This window comes from Lithobates pipiens, unplaced genomic scaffold (assembly GCF_037356315.1).
Source record: "Lithobates pipiens isolate NorthernLeopardFrog02 unplaced genomic scaffold, aLitPip1_a1.2 Scaffold_19, whole genome shotgun sequence".
NCBI lineage: Eukaryota > Metazoa > Chordata > Amphibia > Anura > Ranidae > Lithobates > Lithobates pipiens.
In genome coordinates this window covers 311194812-311214020 of record NW_027507764.1, presented here as the reverse complement: position 1 = coordinate 311214020, position 19209 = coordinate 311194812, and the positions used below count along the sequence as shown (strand labels likewise).

At 45.0% G+C, this 19209-nt stretch overlaps 1 protein-coding gene across 6 annotated transcripts in view; it reads left to right on the top strand.

Annotated features, from left to right (window-relative positions):
* Positions 1 to 19209, top strand: part of CDH12 (cadherin 12) — a 1439064-nt gene that overhangs the window by 1349005 nt on the left and 70850 nt on the right. For all 6 annotated transcript variants that reach the window (XM_077492034.1, XM_077492035.1, XM_077492033.1 and 3 more), the window contains one exon: positions 1503 to 1690. In XM_077492034.1, the coding sequence (XP_077348160.1) occupies positions 1503 to 1690 (188 nt within the window). The remainder of the gene's footprint in view (positions 1 to 1502; positions 1691 to 19209) is intronic.

Sequence of the window (19209 nt, the reverse complement as noted above, 5' to 3'; positions counted from 1 at the left end):
AATAAAAAACGGAGTCGTGAATAAATACCACCAAAATAAAGCTCTATTTGTGCGAACAAAATGATAAAAATTTCATTTGGGCACAGTGTAGCATGACCGCGCAATTGTCACTGAAAGCGCTAGAGCGATGAAAGCTGAAAATTGGGCTGGGAAGGAAGGGGGTGAAAGTGCCCTGTATTGAAGTGGTTAAACAGGATTTCTCTCCGTCAATCATCCAGCCATTTCTTACACATAAAACCTACATTTCCCATGATCACCTCTTTTTAAAATGACGTATAATGGTAGACTATGACTACAGAATACTTAAAATATTTCAGAATATTGATATTATGTCTAAAAAATATTTTCTGTAGATGACACCCTGTGAAGGCTTTTACTAAGATAATATATATTGAAGTATCTTTCTCATTTTAAAGGTTTTGAAATCTTTGTGTTTTTTTATGTTTTATTCATTTATACCTATCCAAAATGTAAAAATAACGTTTTTGCTTTACATATGTTTTAACTTTACTGCTAAAGCCAATGATTATCCTAGAAATGTAATAATGTAATAATGATTTATTTATGGCGTGCATCATTGTTCAGTAATTTAACATTTACAGCTGTTTCCTCATATGTTTATCAGTGTCTCATAATACATACTTTATATTGCTGTTTAGTTGAGTCTTAGGAAAATATATCCTTTGGTAACATAGTATAGCACAATGTTTTTCCTTGTAACATCTGAAGTGAAATAGCATTTAAAATACCATTTGTATAACATATGGCTATCAACTTAGAATACATGAGATAAATGAGCTGTTTCAAATTGTATTCCATAGGACATAACATGTTCTTAACAGCTGCCATCGGATTTTCATTAGGGCTGGCATGATACATTTGAACCTGTCCTGCATGCTCGAATACATTTTTTGTGATCCAGCTGACGAAAAAAAAATGTTGTTTTGTTTCTAAATGTTGATAAATGTATTAACATTACTGAAAAGCTTCCAGGTTCTTCAAAGTTTTACAAACTGGTAATTTGGTCTCAAGTGTTATCTTGCATCTTGAGAATGTTTTCTTCCAGCAAATATACATTCTCAGATTGGGAATTCTTGACATTTTTTACAATGGACATTTTTAGTTATTATTATTGCTATTAATTTCATCATACTTTTTTTTAAAAAAAAAGCATGTGGTTTTTGTAAATCTTTAGTTAAGAATAGCCTGTGGCTCTCAGTTGCTGACTCATTGAAAGGCATTTTCCAAGGATAAAAGGATTTAAACACACTGTCTAAGTAGTGTTCTAAAATCACCTTCTTGTTCCATTAAAATAGACACATAAAAATCTACCAGCTGGGCACATTAAGGAGGTAAAAATATGGTGTGGCAGTTAGTGCCAGTCGGGATGACAGAGCTACGTGTTGCATTGGTATTGTAACCATATATTCTTTTTGTATTGTAACCATATTGAATATTTTTAAGTACTATTTTATATACAGTATCATTGTTTATTTTTCCAGGTATATTTCATCTAAAAGTACCAGAAAGTTCTCCAGTAGGATCACCAATTGGAAGGATAAGAGCAGTGGATCCTGATTTTGGAAAAAATGCTGAAATAGAATACAGCATTGTACCTGGAGATGGTGGGAATCTTTTTGACATCAGAACAGACAATAATACACAGGAGGGAATATTAATCCTAAAAAAGGTATTTCATTTAAGACACTGTATTTGTATCGCTGGTAAACTGATTTGTGTGATCAATGGTGTTATGCCAAATACAATAACTATATATATATATATATATATATATATATATATATATATACAGATATATCTATATACAGTATCTTACAAAAGTGAGTACACCCCCCAAATTTCTGTAAATAGTAAAGATATTATTATATCTTATCATGTGACAAAACAAAATAAATTACAATTTGCTACATTGTAAAGTAGTGAGTGTATAACAATGTAAATTTTCTTATAGCCTAGGCCATCTTTATGTAGAGCAACACTTCTTTTTTTCAGATCCTCAGACAGTTCTTTGCCATGAGGTACTATGCTGAACTTGCAGTGATCAGTATGAGAGAGTGAGAGCGATAACACCAAATTTAACACACCTGCTCCCCATTCACACCTGAGACCTTGTAACACTAACGAGTCACATGACACCGGGGAGAGAAAATGGCTAATTGGGCCCGATTTGGAAATTTTAATTTAGGAGTGTACTCACTTTTGTTGCCAGCGGTTTAGACATTAATGGCTGTGTGTTGAGTTATTTTGAGGGGACAGCAAATTTACACTGTTATACAAGCTGTACGCTCACTATTTTACATTGTAGTTTCATTTCTTCAGTGTTGTCACATGAAAAGATATAACAAAATATTTTCAAAAATGTCAGGGGTGTACTCACTTTTGTTTTTGACAATAAAAACATTGCTTTTTTTGATCTTCCTCCTCTGTAAGACTTGTGAGTGTCTCTAAATCAGTTTTGATTTCATATGGATTTCTTTGTAGGTGAGCACCTGGGCATTTACTTCAAGCACAGAGTGCCTTGGCTGCTCTTGAAACTGTTATGCCCCGTACACACTATCAGATTTTCCGACAACAAATGTTGGATGTGAGCTTGTTGTCGGAAAGTCCAACCACGTGTATGCTCCATCGAACATTTGCTGTCGGAATTTGGCTGTCGCCCACAAATGTTGGAGAGCAAGTTCTCAAATTATCCAACATTTGTATGACCGTGTGTATGCAAGACACATTTGAGCCAAAATCCTTCGGAAAAAAATCCACGGTTTTGTTGTCGGAAAATCCAATCGCATGTACGGGGCTTATAGTACAATATATCAGGGACATGCGGTTAGGGCAGGCAGGTGCCTCACCTGCCATGAACATTAAAATAAAATAAATCGAGCTTTGAGGGTCATAGCTCAGTGACCTGGGGTCATCCCTCTGGCTAAGGATATTGTGATAGATACTGCCCTGCAGTCAATATCCCAAGCTGAACGTTGCCCTGTTGAAGCAACCGGTTGCACGTAACATAAATACTGCCACAACGACCAATCTTACTTGTGTAAACACTATTAATATTGCAGGCAAAGTGAACAGTCCCAGATAATTACAAACTCTAAGGCCGCGTACACACGCGCGGACTGTTTGCCCAACCTTGTTCGTCAAACAGTTTCGGCAAACAGTCCGCTCAAAATTTGCATGAGCGGACTTGCCCACACACGAGCGGACTGTTTCAGCGAACTGTTTGCCAAACAGTTCGCTCAACTTTTGAAATGAACGGACTCGCCCACATAAGGAGGAGGCAAATCCGCCCATTTCGAGCGCGTGTACAGGTAGGCGGGGCCCGCGAAGGAGACGTTGCGGGCTCCGCCGCCTGGAATGGGCTTAAAGGGGAACCCCAACGCCGGAAAAAATCGGCGTGGGGGTTCCCCCAAAGTCCACACCAGACCCTTGTCCGAGCACGCTACCCGGCCGGCCAGGAAAGGGGGGCAAGCGAGCGCGCCCCCCCTCCTGAGCCGTACCAGGCCGTGTGCCCTCAACATGGGGGGGTGCCTTGGGGAAGGGGGGGCCGTGCGGCCCCCCCACCCCAAAGCACCTTGTCCCCATGTTGATGAGGACAAGGGCCTCTTCCCGACAACCCTGGCCGTTGGTTGTCGGGGTCTGCGGGCGGGGGGCTTATCGGAATCCGGGAGCCCCCTTTAAGAAGGGGGCCCCCGGATACCGGCCCCCCACCCTATGTGAATGAGTATGGGGTACAATGTACCCCTACCCATTCACCTGTGAAATAAAGTACAAAAAAAAACACAACACAGGGAAAAAATATTTTATTGCACAGCTCCGGGGGTCTTCCGTCTTCGGGGGTCTTCTCGCCGGACTCCTCCGCTATCTGTGTGTAGCTCTTTTACTAGCGGAGGAGTCCGGCTTTCTTCCTCCCCGCCGCCGGCCTCTTCTCCCGACTTCGGGGGTCTTGTCCCCCTCTTCGGTTCTTCTGCCGGGCCACCGCGCCTTCTTGTAGCTCTTTTGCAGGCGGTGGCCCGGTCTTCTGTCGCCGCTGCCTTCCGTTCTTCTGTTGCCGCCTTCGGTTCTTCTGCCGGGCCACCGCGCCTTCTTGTAGCTCTTTTACAGGCGGTGGCCCGGTCTTCTGACGCCGCTGTCGTCGCCGCCGCCTTCCGTTCTTGTTCTTCTTCTTGTTCTTCTTCTTGTTCTTCTCCTGGAGATGTTGACTCGACGAGCTCTCCGGCCGGAATGCCAGAGCCGCGCTGTGCGGTCACTTATATAGTGACAATGGGGCGGTGTCACATGGTATATGTCACATGGGTTGGTCACATGGGTTGATGTCACATGGGGACTATGACATCGTAAGGGGGCGGGGTCACCATGTGACCAACCCATGTGACATATACCATGTGACACCGCCCCATTGTCACTATATAAGTGGCAGCGGAGCGTGTCCCTGGCATTCCGGCCGGAGAGCTCGTCGAGTCAACATCTCCAGGAGAAGAACAAGAAGAAGAACAAGAAGAAGAACAAGAACGGAAGGCGGCGGCGACGACAGCGGCGACAGAAGACCGGGCCACCGCCTGTAAAAGAGCTACAAGAAGGCGCGGTGGCCCGGCAGAAGAACCGAAGAGGGGGACAAGACCCCCGAAGTCGGGAGAAGAGGCCGGCGGCGGGGAGGAAGAAAGCCGGACTCCTCCGCTAGTAAAAGAGCTACACACAGATAGCGGAGGAGTCCGGCGAGAAGACCCCCGAAGACGGAAGACCCCCGGAGCTGTGCAATAAAATATTTTTTCCCTGTGTTGTGTTTTTTTTTGTACTTTATTTCACAGGTGAATGGGTAGGGGTACATTGTACCCCATACTCATTCACATAGGGTGGGGGGCCGGTATCCGGGGGCCCCCTTCTTAAAGGGGGCTCCCGGATTCCGATAAGCCCCCCGCCCGCAGACCCCGACAACCAACGGCCAGGGTTGTCGGGAAGAGGCCCTTGTCCTCATCAACATGGGGACAAGGTGCTTTGGGGTGGGGGGGCCGCGCGGCCCCCCCCTTCCCCAAGGCACCCCCCCATGTTGAGGGCACGCGGCCTGGTACGGCTCAGGAGGGGGGGCGCGCTCGCTCGCCCCCCTTTCCTGGCCGGCCGGGTAGCGTGCTCGGACAAGGGTCTGGTGTGGACTTTGGGGGAACCCCCACGCCGATTTTTTCCGGCGTTGGGGTTCCCCTTTAAGCCCATTCCAGGCGGCGGAGCCCGCGACATCTCCCTCGCGGGCCCCGCCTACCTGTACACGCGCTCAAAATGGGCGGACTTTCCGAGCAGGAACAGTTTGCTCATTTCGAAAGTAGCCTACACACGGGCGGACTGTTCGCTCAAACACAGTTTCAGCGGACAGTTTTTCGGAATTTCCGAAAGACTTTGTCCGTCCAACTGTCCGCTGAAACTGTCCGCTGAAAGCCCACACACGGGCGGACTGTCCGCCCAAACACTGTTCAGCGGACAAGGTTGGGCGAACAGTCCGCCCGTGTGTACGCGGCCTTAGATTACACAGCAATGTTAATGATGAGGTATGAAGATACAAAAAAAAATCTATTTTTTGAAAAAATATTTTTGAAAAATAGTCCGCTATATTTATAGTAGATAAATGAATGATGATCTTAAACAGAATGTTCAATAAGACATCTTCGTGAAAGCCACTCAGTGCTCACTGGACTCTTACCTCGGTAAGAAGTATATACAGCCTTAAGAATGCATATAGCTGGGGGACATCCATGAATCTCCCGGTATTTAGATCCAGTGATGGCTGATGGTAGTTAATGGTGCCTTTTCATATGATATTCTCCAACTGTAAGTGATGGCTTCCAGGGTCTCAGTAGTGGGGCTTACTTTGCCTCTTAATACAGTTCCTTTCCCTGTCTCTTTCCCCACAAACACTAGAGGTCCAGCAAGGTTTATCTGAGGCTCCGACGGGCCGTTGGACTTTACAGTTGAATGAATACTCACTAAAAAGGGAGACATTGGAAGCACACAATGAGAGGCAGACTAAGGTAAGGGAGAGCACATATGAAGACAGGAAAGAGAGACAAAAGGGGGAAGGCAGCCCTTTATAATATAAGAAAACATAAAAGAAGAAGGAATGAATTAGCTGGCACCCCCAAGCCTCAGCCCATAGACACTTACATAATGGCAGATTTAGTTCCTAAAGAAGAAACACTGCAGGGCCCCAACAAGACCCATAGAAGGGGTTCCCAGACTCCTCAGCGCATTTAGCAGCCCGAGCGCTGGGAACTCACACTGGAAGAGGCTTGAACCCAGACGGATACTGCACTGAGGCAGAGGTGGGGACATAATACTGATTACTCTTTACTGGTGCTTGGAGGTATGAGGGAAAAAAAGAAGAATGGGGTGGGGCCTAACTAGGCCTTTAATTTATGCTATTCACTGGTCCTGAGGAAGTGGTCAATAGGCAGAGCTCTATCACTAGTATGCTGCCATGTTGGCATCAGGAAAAAATGTTTTCATTATTTCTTGGACAGTCCTTGGAACTTGACACTGGCAGGAGTTTACCAGCTGACCTGATTAGCATACACCCTGAATCATCTACCCTCCTACTCCAGCCTGAAAGTGAAATTGGTTTACATAAGAGCAATAATTGTACAATCTCTGTATTATCTTCTTTAGATTTACCAAAACAATATAATAGGAGGACACACCATCTATCCAATTACTCTGTATCCAATCAGGCAGAACCTTCCACTATACAGTTGATGGTAGATCCAAAGGAGATTGTACATTTAGATTGTATCGTGCAGTGTGTGCTTTACAGAGCTCAGGACATACGTCTCCTGTTTTCAATATTATAGCACTAGCCACATAGGCTGTTATCTGATAGCTCAGCTCCTGCACACTCTGCCAAATGAACAATCTATGGCTGTGTATTTAGTGAGAATGATATTCACTGATTGCATAGGAAAAACATGCACCTGATGAGGGGTGGGAGTGATCTGTTGGAAGGGGAGAATAGATGCAGGGTGTGTGCTAATCAGGTCAGCTGGTAATAACCTTTGTGTATCAAGCCCCAAGGATGATCCAGGAAGTAATAGAGAAGTTTTTTTATACAGCCAGATGGACCCAGCAGTAAGGAGTGTGTAAGATAATTATAAATCTTTTTTATTTCTGCAAAGAAGTAAACTAATGGTATATTGGTACACAGGGGAGATAGAATAAAAAAAAAAAAAAAAGAGAACTTATTCTTTAACCAGTTAAGCACTGCCCTATAGCAGATGTACTGCTATAGGGTGGCCCTCCTGTGTAGAACTACGTACTGTATATATATATCATTCTGCACCCCCACCTAGAGGGCATGTGCACACACCTCCAGCAGGCTGCTTCTGCTGTGATTACTCACAACAGAAGCGATCTGCAGGTGTCAGGCAGTGGATAACCTCCAGCACCCATGGATCATCAGGCAGAGACAAAGAATGGAGATCTGCATATGTAAACAAGGCAGATCTCTGCTTTGACAGTGGGGAAGGGATGGATTTTGTGTCCCTGCAAAGCAAAATTCCTTGAGTAAAAGCAGCACACATAGTACAGTAAAATAGTGGCTAGGCACGCAGTTAACCCTTTGACTGCCCTAGACGTTTAACCCCTTCCCAGCCAGTGTCATTGCTACAGTGAGAGTGCATATTCTTAGCACTGTTTACTGTATTACACATTTCTTGAGGCCCTAAAACACCAGGACAGTACAAATACCCCCATATAACCCTTTTTGAAAATGAGAGTATTTAGTAAGAGGCATGGTGAATTTTTTGAAGCTACAATTTCTTTCCACAATGCTTTAGAAAATGTCATATTTACTGCTTCCCAACCGCCTCACGCAGATATACTGCTGCAGAAGGGCATGTACAGGCAGATTAACCTACCTGTACATGGCCCTTTAAGACCCCTTTCACACCAGGGCGTTTTGAAATAGCATTAGAAATAGCGCCTGCAATCCGCCCAAAAAAAGCTGCACCACTGTCTGTAGTGTGAAAGCCCGAGGGCGGTGCGCTGGCAGGACATCAGGGAAAAGTCCTGCCAGTAGCTTCTTTGGAGCGGTGAAGGAGCGGTGTGTTTACCGCTTCTCCACCGCTGCTCCCCATTGAAATCAATTGGGCATCGCTGTAATACCGCCGGCAAAACGCGCTATTGCAGGGTATTGCCGGCGGTTTTAACACTTTCTCGGCCACTAGCGGGGGCTAAAAGTGCCCTGCTATCGGCTGAAATGTGCCGTAAATCCGGCTAAAAATAGCGGCGTGGTGTGAAAGGGGTCTAAGAGGTGGCTTGCGGGCACGCTCACATGCCTGCTGGGAGGTCCATGACCATGATAGTGGGTCCTGCGGACTCGATGTCCGTGGGGATACCCAGATCGTCTCACGGTGAGGAAGAACAGGGGGATGTTGATATAGCAAGCATCTCCCCATTCTGCCTAATGACACTGTCACTGATCACAGCTCCCTGTAATTGGGAGTGGTGATCAGTGATGTGTCACACACAGCCCCTCCCCCCACAGTTAGAATCACTCCCTAGAACACACTTAACCCATACAGCGCCACCTAGTGGTTGACTCCTTTACTGCCAGTCACATTTACACAGTAATCAATGCATTTTTAATTGCACTGATCGCTGTATAAATGTGAATGGTCCAAAAATCACACCAAAAGTGTCTGATCTGTCCACCATAATGTCGCAGTCACAATAAAAATCGCTGATCGCCGCCATTAATAATAAAAAATAATAAAAATGGCATAAAACTACCCCTATATTGTAAACGCTATAACTTTTGCGCAAACCAATCAATAAATGCTTACTGCAATTTTTTTTTACCAAAAATATGTAGATGAATATGTATCGGCCTAAACTGAGGAAACAAAATTTTTTATATATATTTTTTGGGGATATTTATTATAGTAAAAATAAAAAAATAAAAAAAATAGTGTGTTTTTTTTTCAAAATTGTCGGAATTTTTTTGTTTATAGCGCAAAAAATAAAAACCGCAGAGGTGATCAAATACCACTAAAAGAAATCTTTATTTGTGGGGAAAAAAGGACGTCAATTTTGTTTGGGAGCCATGTCACACGACCGCGCAATTGTCAGTTAAAGCAAAGCAGTGCCGAATCCCAAAAGTACTCTGGTCTTTGGCCAGCCAAATGGTCTGGGGCTTAAGTGGTTAACAACTTATTTCTCACACACTGCATAGGTATATTTGCAATTACAACCCAAAATACATTCTGCTACTCATCCTGAGTATGATGATACCACATAAGTGAGAGTTTTCCACATCCTAGCCACATACAGAGGCCCAAAATCCAAGTAGCATCTTCAGGCATTCTAGGAACATAAATTACACATTCAGTTTCATGACAACCTATCACACTTTTGAAATGAAAATGATTTTTTTTTTTACACAAAGTTGTCAATCTATAAGATTTTTCTAACACATAGTATATAGATACCAAAAATTACACCCCAAAATACATTCTACTACTCCTTCTGAATACCACATGTGTGAGACTTTTACACAACCTGGGAAAATAACACATCTAATATCCTGACTATTTATTACATTTTGAAGGCCCTAGAGCACCAGGACAATGGAATTACCCCATTCAACAGTTGTTTATCACTGGGGCAGATGTGTACAGATATTAATCACTGGGACAGATGTGTGCAGATGTTGATTACTGAGACAGATGTGTGCAGATGTTGATTATTGGGGCCAATGTGCACAGATGTTGATCACTGGGACAGATGTTGATCAGTGGGACAGATGTGTTCAGATGACAGATGTTGATCACTGAGACAAATGTGTGCAGATCACTGAGACAGATGTTCGCAAATGACAGATGTTGATCACTGGGACAGATGTGGGCACATGACAGATGTTGATTGCTGTGACATATGTGTTCAGGTGACAGATGTTGATCACTGGGACAGATGTGTGCAGATGTTGATCACTGGGACAGATGTGTGCAGATGTTGATCACTGGGTTTGATGTGCGCATATGTTGATCACAGGGACAGATGTTGAGTACTAAGACAGATGTGTTTTACTGTGTAGGGGCACTTTGTAGGGAAACTGTGTGGGGACACTTGCAGTGTGATCAGTGAGTGTAAAGTCCTGTACACTCACTGATCCCCGCCGGCAACACAGACCGGCTCTCCTTCCCCTCACTGACAAGCTTTGTGTGAGGATACAGACTCACACAAAATGACTCAGAATGGCCAAGTGCCCACCTGCCCATTTATGTGCAGTGGCTGGGTAGGAAGAAGTTAATTTGCATGAATTTCCTCTCACTTCCTGTTTGGCTATGGGACAGGAAGTGAAGTGAAATCTCCAAAAAAAAGACACAGATGCGGGAAAAAAAAATCTTACAATCCTAAAAAATATCTAAATCTTATAATACTCCCTTTCTCTATCCAAAAAAAAATGTATAGTTCTATTTTTACCATAATTTAGATATTAACCACTTTCAGACCGGACCATTTTGCTGGTAAATGACCAGAGGTCTTTTTACACTTTGGAACTGCGCTGCTTTAACTGGTAATTGCGCGGTCATGCAATGTTGTACCCAAACAAAATTTGCGTCCTTTTCTTCCCACAAATAGAGCTTTCTTTTGATGGTATTTGATTGCCTCTGCGATTTTTATTTTTTGCGATATAAACGAAAAAGACCGCAAAACTTTTTGTTATTAGAAAAATCCAATAAACTCAATTTTAGTCATACATTTAGGCCAAAATGTATTCAGCCACATGTCTTTGGTAAAAAAAAAGTCAATAATTGTATATTTATTGGTTTGCGCAAAAGTTGTCACATCTACAAACTAAGGTACGTTTTCTGGAATTTAGTTTACGACTGCCTATCTCATTTCTTGAGGTGCTAAAATGGCAGGGCAGTACAAAACCCCCCCAAATGACCCCATTTTGGAAAGTAGACCCCCTAAGGAAATTGATAAGAGGCATGTTGAGCCCATTGAATATTTTATTTTTTTGCCTCAAGCGATTGAATAATGACAAAAAAAAAAAAATTTTTTTTTTTTACACAAAGTTGTCACTAAATGATATATTGCTCACACATGCTATGGGCGTATGTGAAATGACACCCCAAAATAAATTCTGCTGCTTCTCCTGAGTATGGGGATACCACATATGTGGGACTTTTTGGGAGCCTAGCCGCGTATGGGGCCCCGAAAACCAAGCACCGCCTTCAGGCTTTCTAAGGGCGTAAATTTTTGAGTTCACTTCTCACTACCTATTACAGTTTTGAAAGCCATAAAATGCCAAGATGGCACAAAACCCCCACAAATGACCCCATTTTAGAAAGTAGACACCCCAAGCTATTTGCTGAGAGGCATGTTGAGTCCATGGAATATTTTATATTTTGCCACAAGTTGCGGGAAAATTACAACCTTTTTTTTTTTTTTTTTAAACAAAGTTGTCACTAAATGATATATTGCTCATGCATGCCATGGGCATATGTGAAATGACACCCCAAAATAAATTCTGCTGCTTCTCCTGAGTACGGGGATACCACATATGTGGGACTTTTTGGGAGCCTAGCCGCGTACGGGGCCCCGAAAACCAAGCACCGCCTTCAGGCTTTCTAAGGGCGTTACAGTTTTGAAGGCCATAAAATGCCAAGATGGCAAATCCCCCCCCCAAATGACCCCATTTTGGAAAGTAGACACCCCTAAATTCAGGGGTACACTAGTGAGACTAGGTAATAAATGGCGGGTGCCCTGAAACTATAAAAAAATAACTAACCAACCAGCGTCACCTGTAACAGTTATATGGTGATCACTGGTGAAAGGGTTAACTAGGGGGCAATTAGGGGGCTTTATGCGGTAGTATATGGGGGTCCCTGGCGCCATAAAAAGCTGCAGCGAACCTAAATACCTACCTGCCTAACTAGCGTCACCTGTGACACTAATACAGCGATCAGAAAAACGATCGCTTATTAGGCTGGGTTCACACTGGAGCGATGCGGGAACGCCACAAATGCGCGGCGGGTTCCCGCATCGCATGCCTCCCAGCGGCAGTTCACACTGCCCTATGCGAACTGCTGGGAGTGTCAGTGAAATGTTACTGACACCCCCAGATCAGTTCGCATATCGCAGTGCGATCTGCAAACTCGGATCGCATGGTGTGAACACTCATGCGATCCGATTCTGCTGCGGGCCAAAAAAAGGGTCCCGTGCGAATTTGCGGCGGGTGCGGCGGGTGCGGCGAATGGCTGAACTCGAATCGCACAGAGATCGGATGTGATTTGCACTGCAGTGCGGTGCGAATCACATCCGTTCTCATAAACCGCTGCAATGTGAACCCAGCCTTAGTGACACTGGCGACGGGGGGTGATCACGGGGTTAAAACTTTATTCGGGGGGGTTAGGGGGGTACCTTAGAACTAAAGGGGGCTAACCCTAACTGCCCTAACAGTTATTAGTCACAAATGACACCCGCCGGGTGATCAGGGGGTTAAACCTTTATTAGGTAATAAATGGCGGGTGCCCTGAAACTATAAAAAAATAACTAACCAACCAGCGTCACCTGTAACAGTTATATGGTGATCACTGGTGAAAGGGTTAACTAGGGGGCAATCAGGGGGCTTTATGCGGTAGTATATGGGGGTCCCTGGCGCTATAAAAAGCTGCGGCGAACCTAAATACCTACCTGCCTAACTAGCGTCACCTGTGACACTAATACGGCGATCAGAAAAATGATCGCTTATTAGGCTGGGTTCACACTGGAGCGATGCGGAAATGCCGCGAATCCGCGGCGGGTTCCCGCATCGCATGCCTCCCGGCGGCAGTTCACACTGCCCTATGCGAACTGCTGGGAGTGTCAGTGAAATGTTACTGACACCCCCAGATCAGTTCGCATATCGCAGTGCGATCTGCAAACTCGGATCGCATGGTGTGAACACCCATGCGATCCGATTCTGCTGCGGGCCAAAAAAAGGGTCCCGTGCGAATTTGCGGCGGGTGCGGCGGGTGCGGCGAATGGCTGAACTCGAATCGCACAGAGATCGGATGTGATTTGCACTGCAGTGCGGTGCGAATCACATTCGTTCTCATAAACCGCTGCAATGTGAACCCAGCCTTAGTGACACTGGCGACGGGGGGTGATCACGGGGTTAAACCTTTATTGGGGGGGTTAGGGGGGTACATTAGAACTAAAGGGGGCTAACTCTAACTGCCCTAACAGTTATTACAGTCACAAATGACACCAATGCAAAAAAAAAAAAAAAAAAATGACATTGGTGTCACTGTGACTGGGGGGCAGGGGTAATTGGGGGGGGTGATCGGGGGGTAAAGGGGGGTGTGAGTGTGCCTGGCATGTTCTACTGTGTGTGTAGAGTGTTGGTGCAACTCACCGATCCGCTCTCCTCCGTGTCGGAACGAAAAATACCGACACGGAGGAGAGAATACATCACTTCCTCTCCTGTGTTTACATTACAGGAGAGGAAGTGATGTCACCGGGGATTTCTATTCGTCGGGAGCGATCGCGAGGGGGTGGCCATGAATGAATGGCCGCCCCCTCGTCCCGGATCGCTCCCGGACGAAAACCGACCGCCGCAGGCACCACGGGAGGCAAGGGACGTACATGTATGTCCTTCTGCCTGCCCGTGCCATTCTACCGACGTACATCGGCGTGCGGCGGTCGGCAACTGGTTAAACCCACCCACAAACTCCATTGTTGCCCTGGGTGCTCAAAATCTCAAAAGAATACACCTCTGCAATGAGCTTGGGGCTATGCCGTAAGGTATCTGCTCCTCCCAGAAGTGTCAGAAGCAGAGGTCAGGGTATTTTTTTTTTTTTTTTTTTTTTAGCAACAGCTTTTTTTTTTAAATCACCTTTGCAGATAATTTGACTTTCAAGGGTGAAGGGGCTTCTAAAAGAATGGACCTTCCAATTTTATTGAATATCTGCTTAAAAAAAAGAAAAAAAGATTGTGAAAAAAAATCCAATTGCAACCAGCAACAATTAGGAAATATGCCCCCCCCCCCCCCCCGATAAGTGCATGCAGCCTGTTATCACTGTAGTGCATGTGGACAAGAATAGACTGCAATGAGGCTGCAGGACACGAGCAGCATTAAGATGTAACAAACTATAGAAAAGGTAAAACACTCCTCGCACTCCATCCCTCATACCATTTTTCTGTTTCAATATGTTTATTGAGAATTTTTGAATAAACAGTAATAAACAAGAGATTACAATCAACTCCTTGTGAGCCCTCCCAGGGGCCACTAATCATGAATACAAACCCAAAGGGCTAACCATCACAATATATTTCTAGTAAACTCAAGATAAGGAAGGGAGATGAGCAAGAGATGGAATCTAGACTGGTTCAGTACCAAACAAATCGTTCCTTTATCATTTCCTGTGAGTAAGCCCTGTTCCTACTACCCCCGTCCATGGGTGGCAGCAGTTTTTATTAGCAATGGGAGAGATTACTAAGGAGAGTGAAGAGAGATAGGGAACAGAAGAAAGAAGGGTAAAGAGAAAAAAAGGGGGAGGAAAGGAAGGGGGGAAGCTCGGGCTCGGACGCCCCGCCAGGGGAATTTAGACCAAGCCCAGGCATGCCGCTTGGAGCGTGGGGAACTCATAAGAGATCCACGGCTCCCAGATCTTTAGAAATTTTGCATGAGAATCATGGACAATACTGGACATACGTTCCTGAAGTAACATAGCAGTCATGCGTGTCTTAACCCCTTGAAAATCTACCCGTTGTGACTTCCAGGCTTGGGCAATGGTCCGCTTGGCCGCTATAAACAGATAGGTAGCCAGCTTCTGTTGAGGGCCGCGCAGGCCAGGAACCGGGCAATGTAGGAGAGCTAGCCTAGCGTCCCTTCGAATCGTTAGATGAAAGAGTGTCTGCAGTAAGCCAAAGATCCTAGACCAGAACCCCACCAACCTTGGGCAAGCCCACCATGTGTGCATGACATCACCTCGCTGTCCACAGTTGCGGAAGCATCTGTCAGTACTCCCAGGGAATGCCCGAGCCGTGCGGGCAGGTACCCAATACCATCGGAACATTACTTTATATGCCGCCTCTAGGGTATTTGTCTTGAACGAGCATTTGGCGACCGTGTGCCAGGCTCTGTTCCAATCCTCTGGGTCTACTGGGGCCTGAAGGTCCTTTTCCCATTGAGTCATATAAGAGAGGGGTGCCGATGGCGGGCGACCATTCAGGGAGGCATAAATGGCCGAAATGGCCGAAATGGCCATAAATGGCCGAAATGACCTTGGGGAGTGATGGCATGTATGTTCAAAAAAAGTTTTTTGGAAGGGATAGGTGGACGTGCGGCGCAATGCTACAATCCAGTGCTTTAATTGGATAAAGTGATAATGCTCCGTGACCGGCGCCCCCTGCATTTCCCTGATACTCTCCCAGGAGGGGAATGAACGTGAAGATAGAAAATTTGGACTTGTGGGTAGCCATGCGAAGACCACCAGGAGAATGCCTGGGGCTCCACCAGACCGGGTGGGAAAAGAGGGTTATGGGTGATGGGGAGTAGGGGTAGGAAGGGGGGCATCAGATCGTTAGCCGAGCGAACTGAGTCCCACACCTGCAGACCATGGAGCAGCATGGGGCTCAGAGAGGGAGGGCGTAGATTCCTGGGGAGCCAGAGGAGTGCCTGAAGTGAACACGGGTCAGAACCAGGTACCTCTAGGAGCACCCACAGAGGAACATCCGTGGTTGCATGAAGCATGGTCAATGGGGAGATCTGGGCCGCTATGTAGTATTTAGAGATATTGGGGACCCCCAGGCCTCCCCGGAGCCTATAGGTATAAAGGGTCGCTCTAGGTACCCTGGGGCGTTTGCGCGCCCATATAAATTGGAGGATCCTATTCTGCAGGAGTCGGAGGAAAAAAGCGGGTGCCCGGACAGGCAAAGTGCGAAAATAATAAAGGACTTTGGGAAGGATCGTCATCTTCGCCGCTGAGATCCTCCCTACCCAGGAGAGTGAGGGAAATTGCCAGGCTTGCATAAGGGTGGACACCATGCGTAATAGGGGATAATAATTGGCAGAGAATAGGGAGGAGTAGGCTGGAGTCAATTTGACACCTAAATAGTCAATCGAGTGAGATGCCCAACGATAAGGAAAATGGTCCTGAAGTCACTGTACCAGTTCCAGAGGGAGGTTAACATTCAGCGCTGTGGTTTTGGAGGGGTTAATTTGAAGACCTGAGAAGGCTGAAAATTGGTCTAATACAAGTTGCAGGTTGGGTAGGGAGATGAGCGGGTTTGAAATGGTCAAAAGGGCATCGTCCGCAAATAGGTTCACTTTGTATTGAGTGCCCGCGTAAGGAATTCCCGAGATATCACTATTGGCCCTGATCGCCGCCGCCAGCGGCTCCAATGCCAGGATAAACAGTGCCGGGGACAGGGGGCAGCCCTGTCTAGTTCCCCGGAGTATCGGGAAAGGGTCAGAAAGGAAGCCCGCGTATTTTACTGACGCCGACGGTGCGGAATAGAGGGCCTGGATCCATCGCAGGAAATGTGGACCAAATCCCCATTTGGTTAGAACAAAATAAAGGTAATCCCACGAGAGCGAATCAAACGCTTTATATATATCTAGGGAAAGCAAGAGTCCTGGTATTTTGCACTGATTAAGTATATGGAGGAGATGGACCACCTTGCGGACATTATCCCCCGCCTGGCGACCGGGCACAAAGCCCACCTGATCCCTGTGAATGAGGGCCTGAAGATATCTGTTGACCCGCGTACTTAGGACCTTGCCCAGTACCTTCAGGTCAACATTCAACAGGGAGATGGGACGAAAGGACTGTGGGTCCGTGGCTTCCTCAGGCGACTTAGGGATCATAGAGATATGGGCTTTCAGCGAGTCCGGCGAGGGTCTCGCACCGTCCCGCCAAGCGTTGAAATACGATGTGAGATGGGGCGTGAGCAGGGGTTCAAATGTCTTATAATATAGACCGGTAAAGCCGTCCGGACCCGGAGCCTTGGAAGGCTTAAGGGACTTTAGGGCTTGGGCGACCTCCATTTCAGTTCCTCATACCATTTTTCAAGTTGCATGGCATTCTGTTGTTTACATGGCATTTACTAAGAGTTTGTACAGGCATAAAGCTCGAAAGTGCAAAATCAGGCTCACTTCTGCATAGGGACCAACAAGCTTCTAATCCCAGCTTGTTCAATTAAGCTTTAATATAAAACCTGGAAGCTCGTTAGTTTCTATGCAGAAGTGAGCCTGATTTTACACTTTCCAGCTTTAGTAAATAAACCCCATTGTGTGCTTAAAAGTGGGGTATCCCTTAGTGCTGCTCGTGTCCTGCAGCCTCATTGTTTATATTTTACTAGTGCTGCCATCTAGTGGGGAAAGTATATAATTGCTGCAAGCAGCATTTTAGAGGTGAAATGTTGCCATCTAGTGAAAAAAGTTATTGTCGCCAAACAATAATTCTTGATGTGGGAAAACAAATTACACATATACCATATTTGCCGGTGTATAAGATGACCCGGCATATAAGACGACCCCCTAACTGTACAGGTTTTTAAAATGTTTTGCCCGTACTCACCGTTTAAGACGACCCCCATTCCGAGGCTTCCGACGCGTCACATCCCACTTCTTCGTTCTTGCTGGAGCCATTTCCTTCTTCCTGGTGCTGGAGCCAATCACGGCGAGCAATGTATTCTGTTAATGAATACAAAGCCTGCTGGGATTGGCGGAGGCTGTAACATCATCAGCCCGCGCCTCTCTCACTATCAAAGCCTATCGGAGCAGGCTACTGTGTGTAGCCTGCTCGGATTGGCAGAGATTGCTACTCCAATCCGAGCAGGCTCTGTATTCATTTGAATACATCGCTCACTGGGATTGGCTCAGTGGTATATACTGTATGTTGCCTAAGCTACATACAGTATTACCGGACATCCAGAAGGCATCCCAGCAGCTGACCCGGCGTATAAGACGACCCCTCCTTTTTGCCCAGTTTTTTTAAGTGTAAAAGGTCGTCTTATACGCCGGAAAATACGGTACATCAATAAATAGATAAAATCTTACAGTATTCACATATTACCCAAAATACATATGTAAATAAGGGTTAATAGTCCATTCTGAGGGATTTCTGAAACACTAAACTGAATTTAAATTTAAATAAGGAATAAAAACCAGATAATGACAATTAGTATAAAATACAATAACATCAGATATAAATTCACTGGACAGGTCTAATGTACCTTTATATATATATATATATATATATATATATATATATATATATATATATGACAGCCAGGTGTTATGCCGTGTTGTAAGGGGAGGGGGTTTATTTAGGTGGGAGGGAAAAAGAAGAATTAATTAATGGTAGTATTGATAAATGTATGTTTGAATGTTTATTCCTACAGATTGGATGTAAAAAATACACATTGAATGGTGATTACTGAATCTATCAATAAAAATACAAGATATACTATAGTATCAATAGTGTTTACTTACTGTTATAGTGAGATCCCACCACCCCTGACATCTTTTTCACTCCAGCCATCAAATATAGGGTTCAATTTATTCTGTGGTAGAAAGGGGAGGGAAAGGAATAAGCGTCAAATTTACAAATTGTAGATAACACCAACTCTTAATTTAAACCACCAGGCAAGAGAGTATCTAAAGAGCAAATCCAAAAAATGTCACGCTCACACAGCCTGTGGAATCTCTAGGCTTCCGAGAGGTTCTGGGTATCTTCTCTACTACCCACACTTTCAAACCTGCTGATGATTGTTTGGCAAAATGATAAGGAACACTATGTTTGTCTATTTCTCCTTCTATCCACCTGCAGTGTTCTCCAAACCTTTCCCTTAATGGACGGATGGTACATAGTAGATTACAAGGACAACTTAAACAATAAACTACATGGTCAGAGGAGCAGTTGTAAAATTCTTCAAATTTATAGGTGTTTCCATTTGCAATTAACTTTATTTCCATGTTTTATGAAAGCGCAGGTTTTGCATAAAGGTTTTTTTACACATTTTATTTTTGAGGTTGGGGGCTTTTCTGTATGTGACTCGTGGTTGTTCTGGAAGAAGTGGGAGGTGAGGATCTTCCAGTAATATTTTCCATTTTTTTTTTTAGGATGTGCTCCATGTTTTTGTGCTCTGTATGAAATCTAGTTGTGAATTGACTAGTTTGATCGAAAGGCTCTTTTTCTTTTTTTGGAGTTTTGT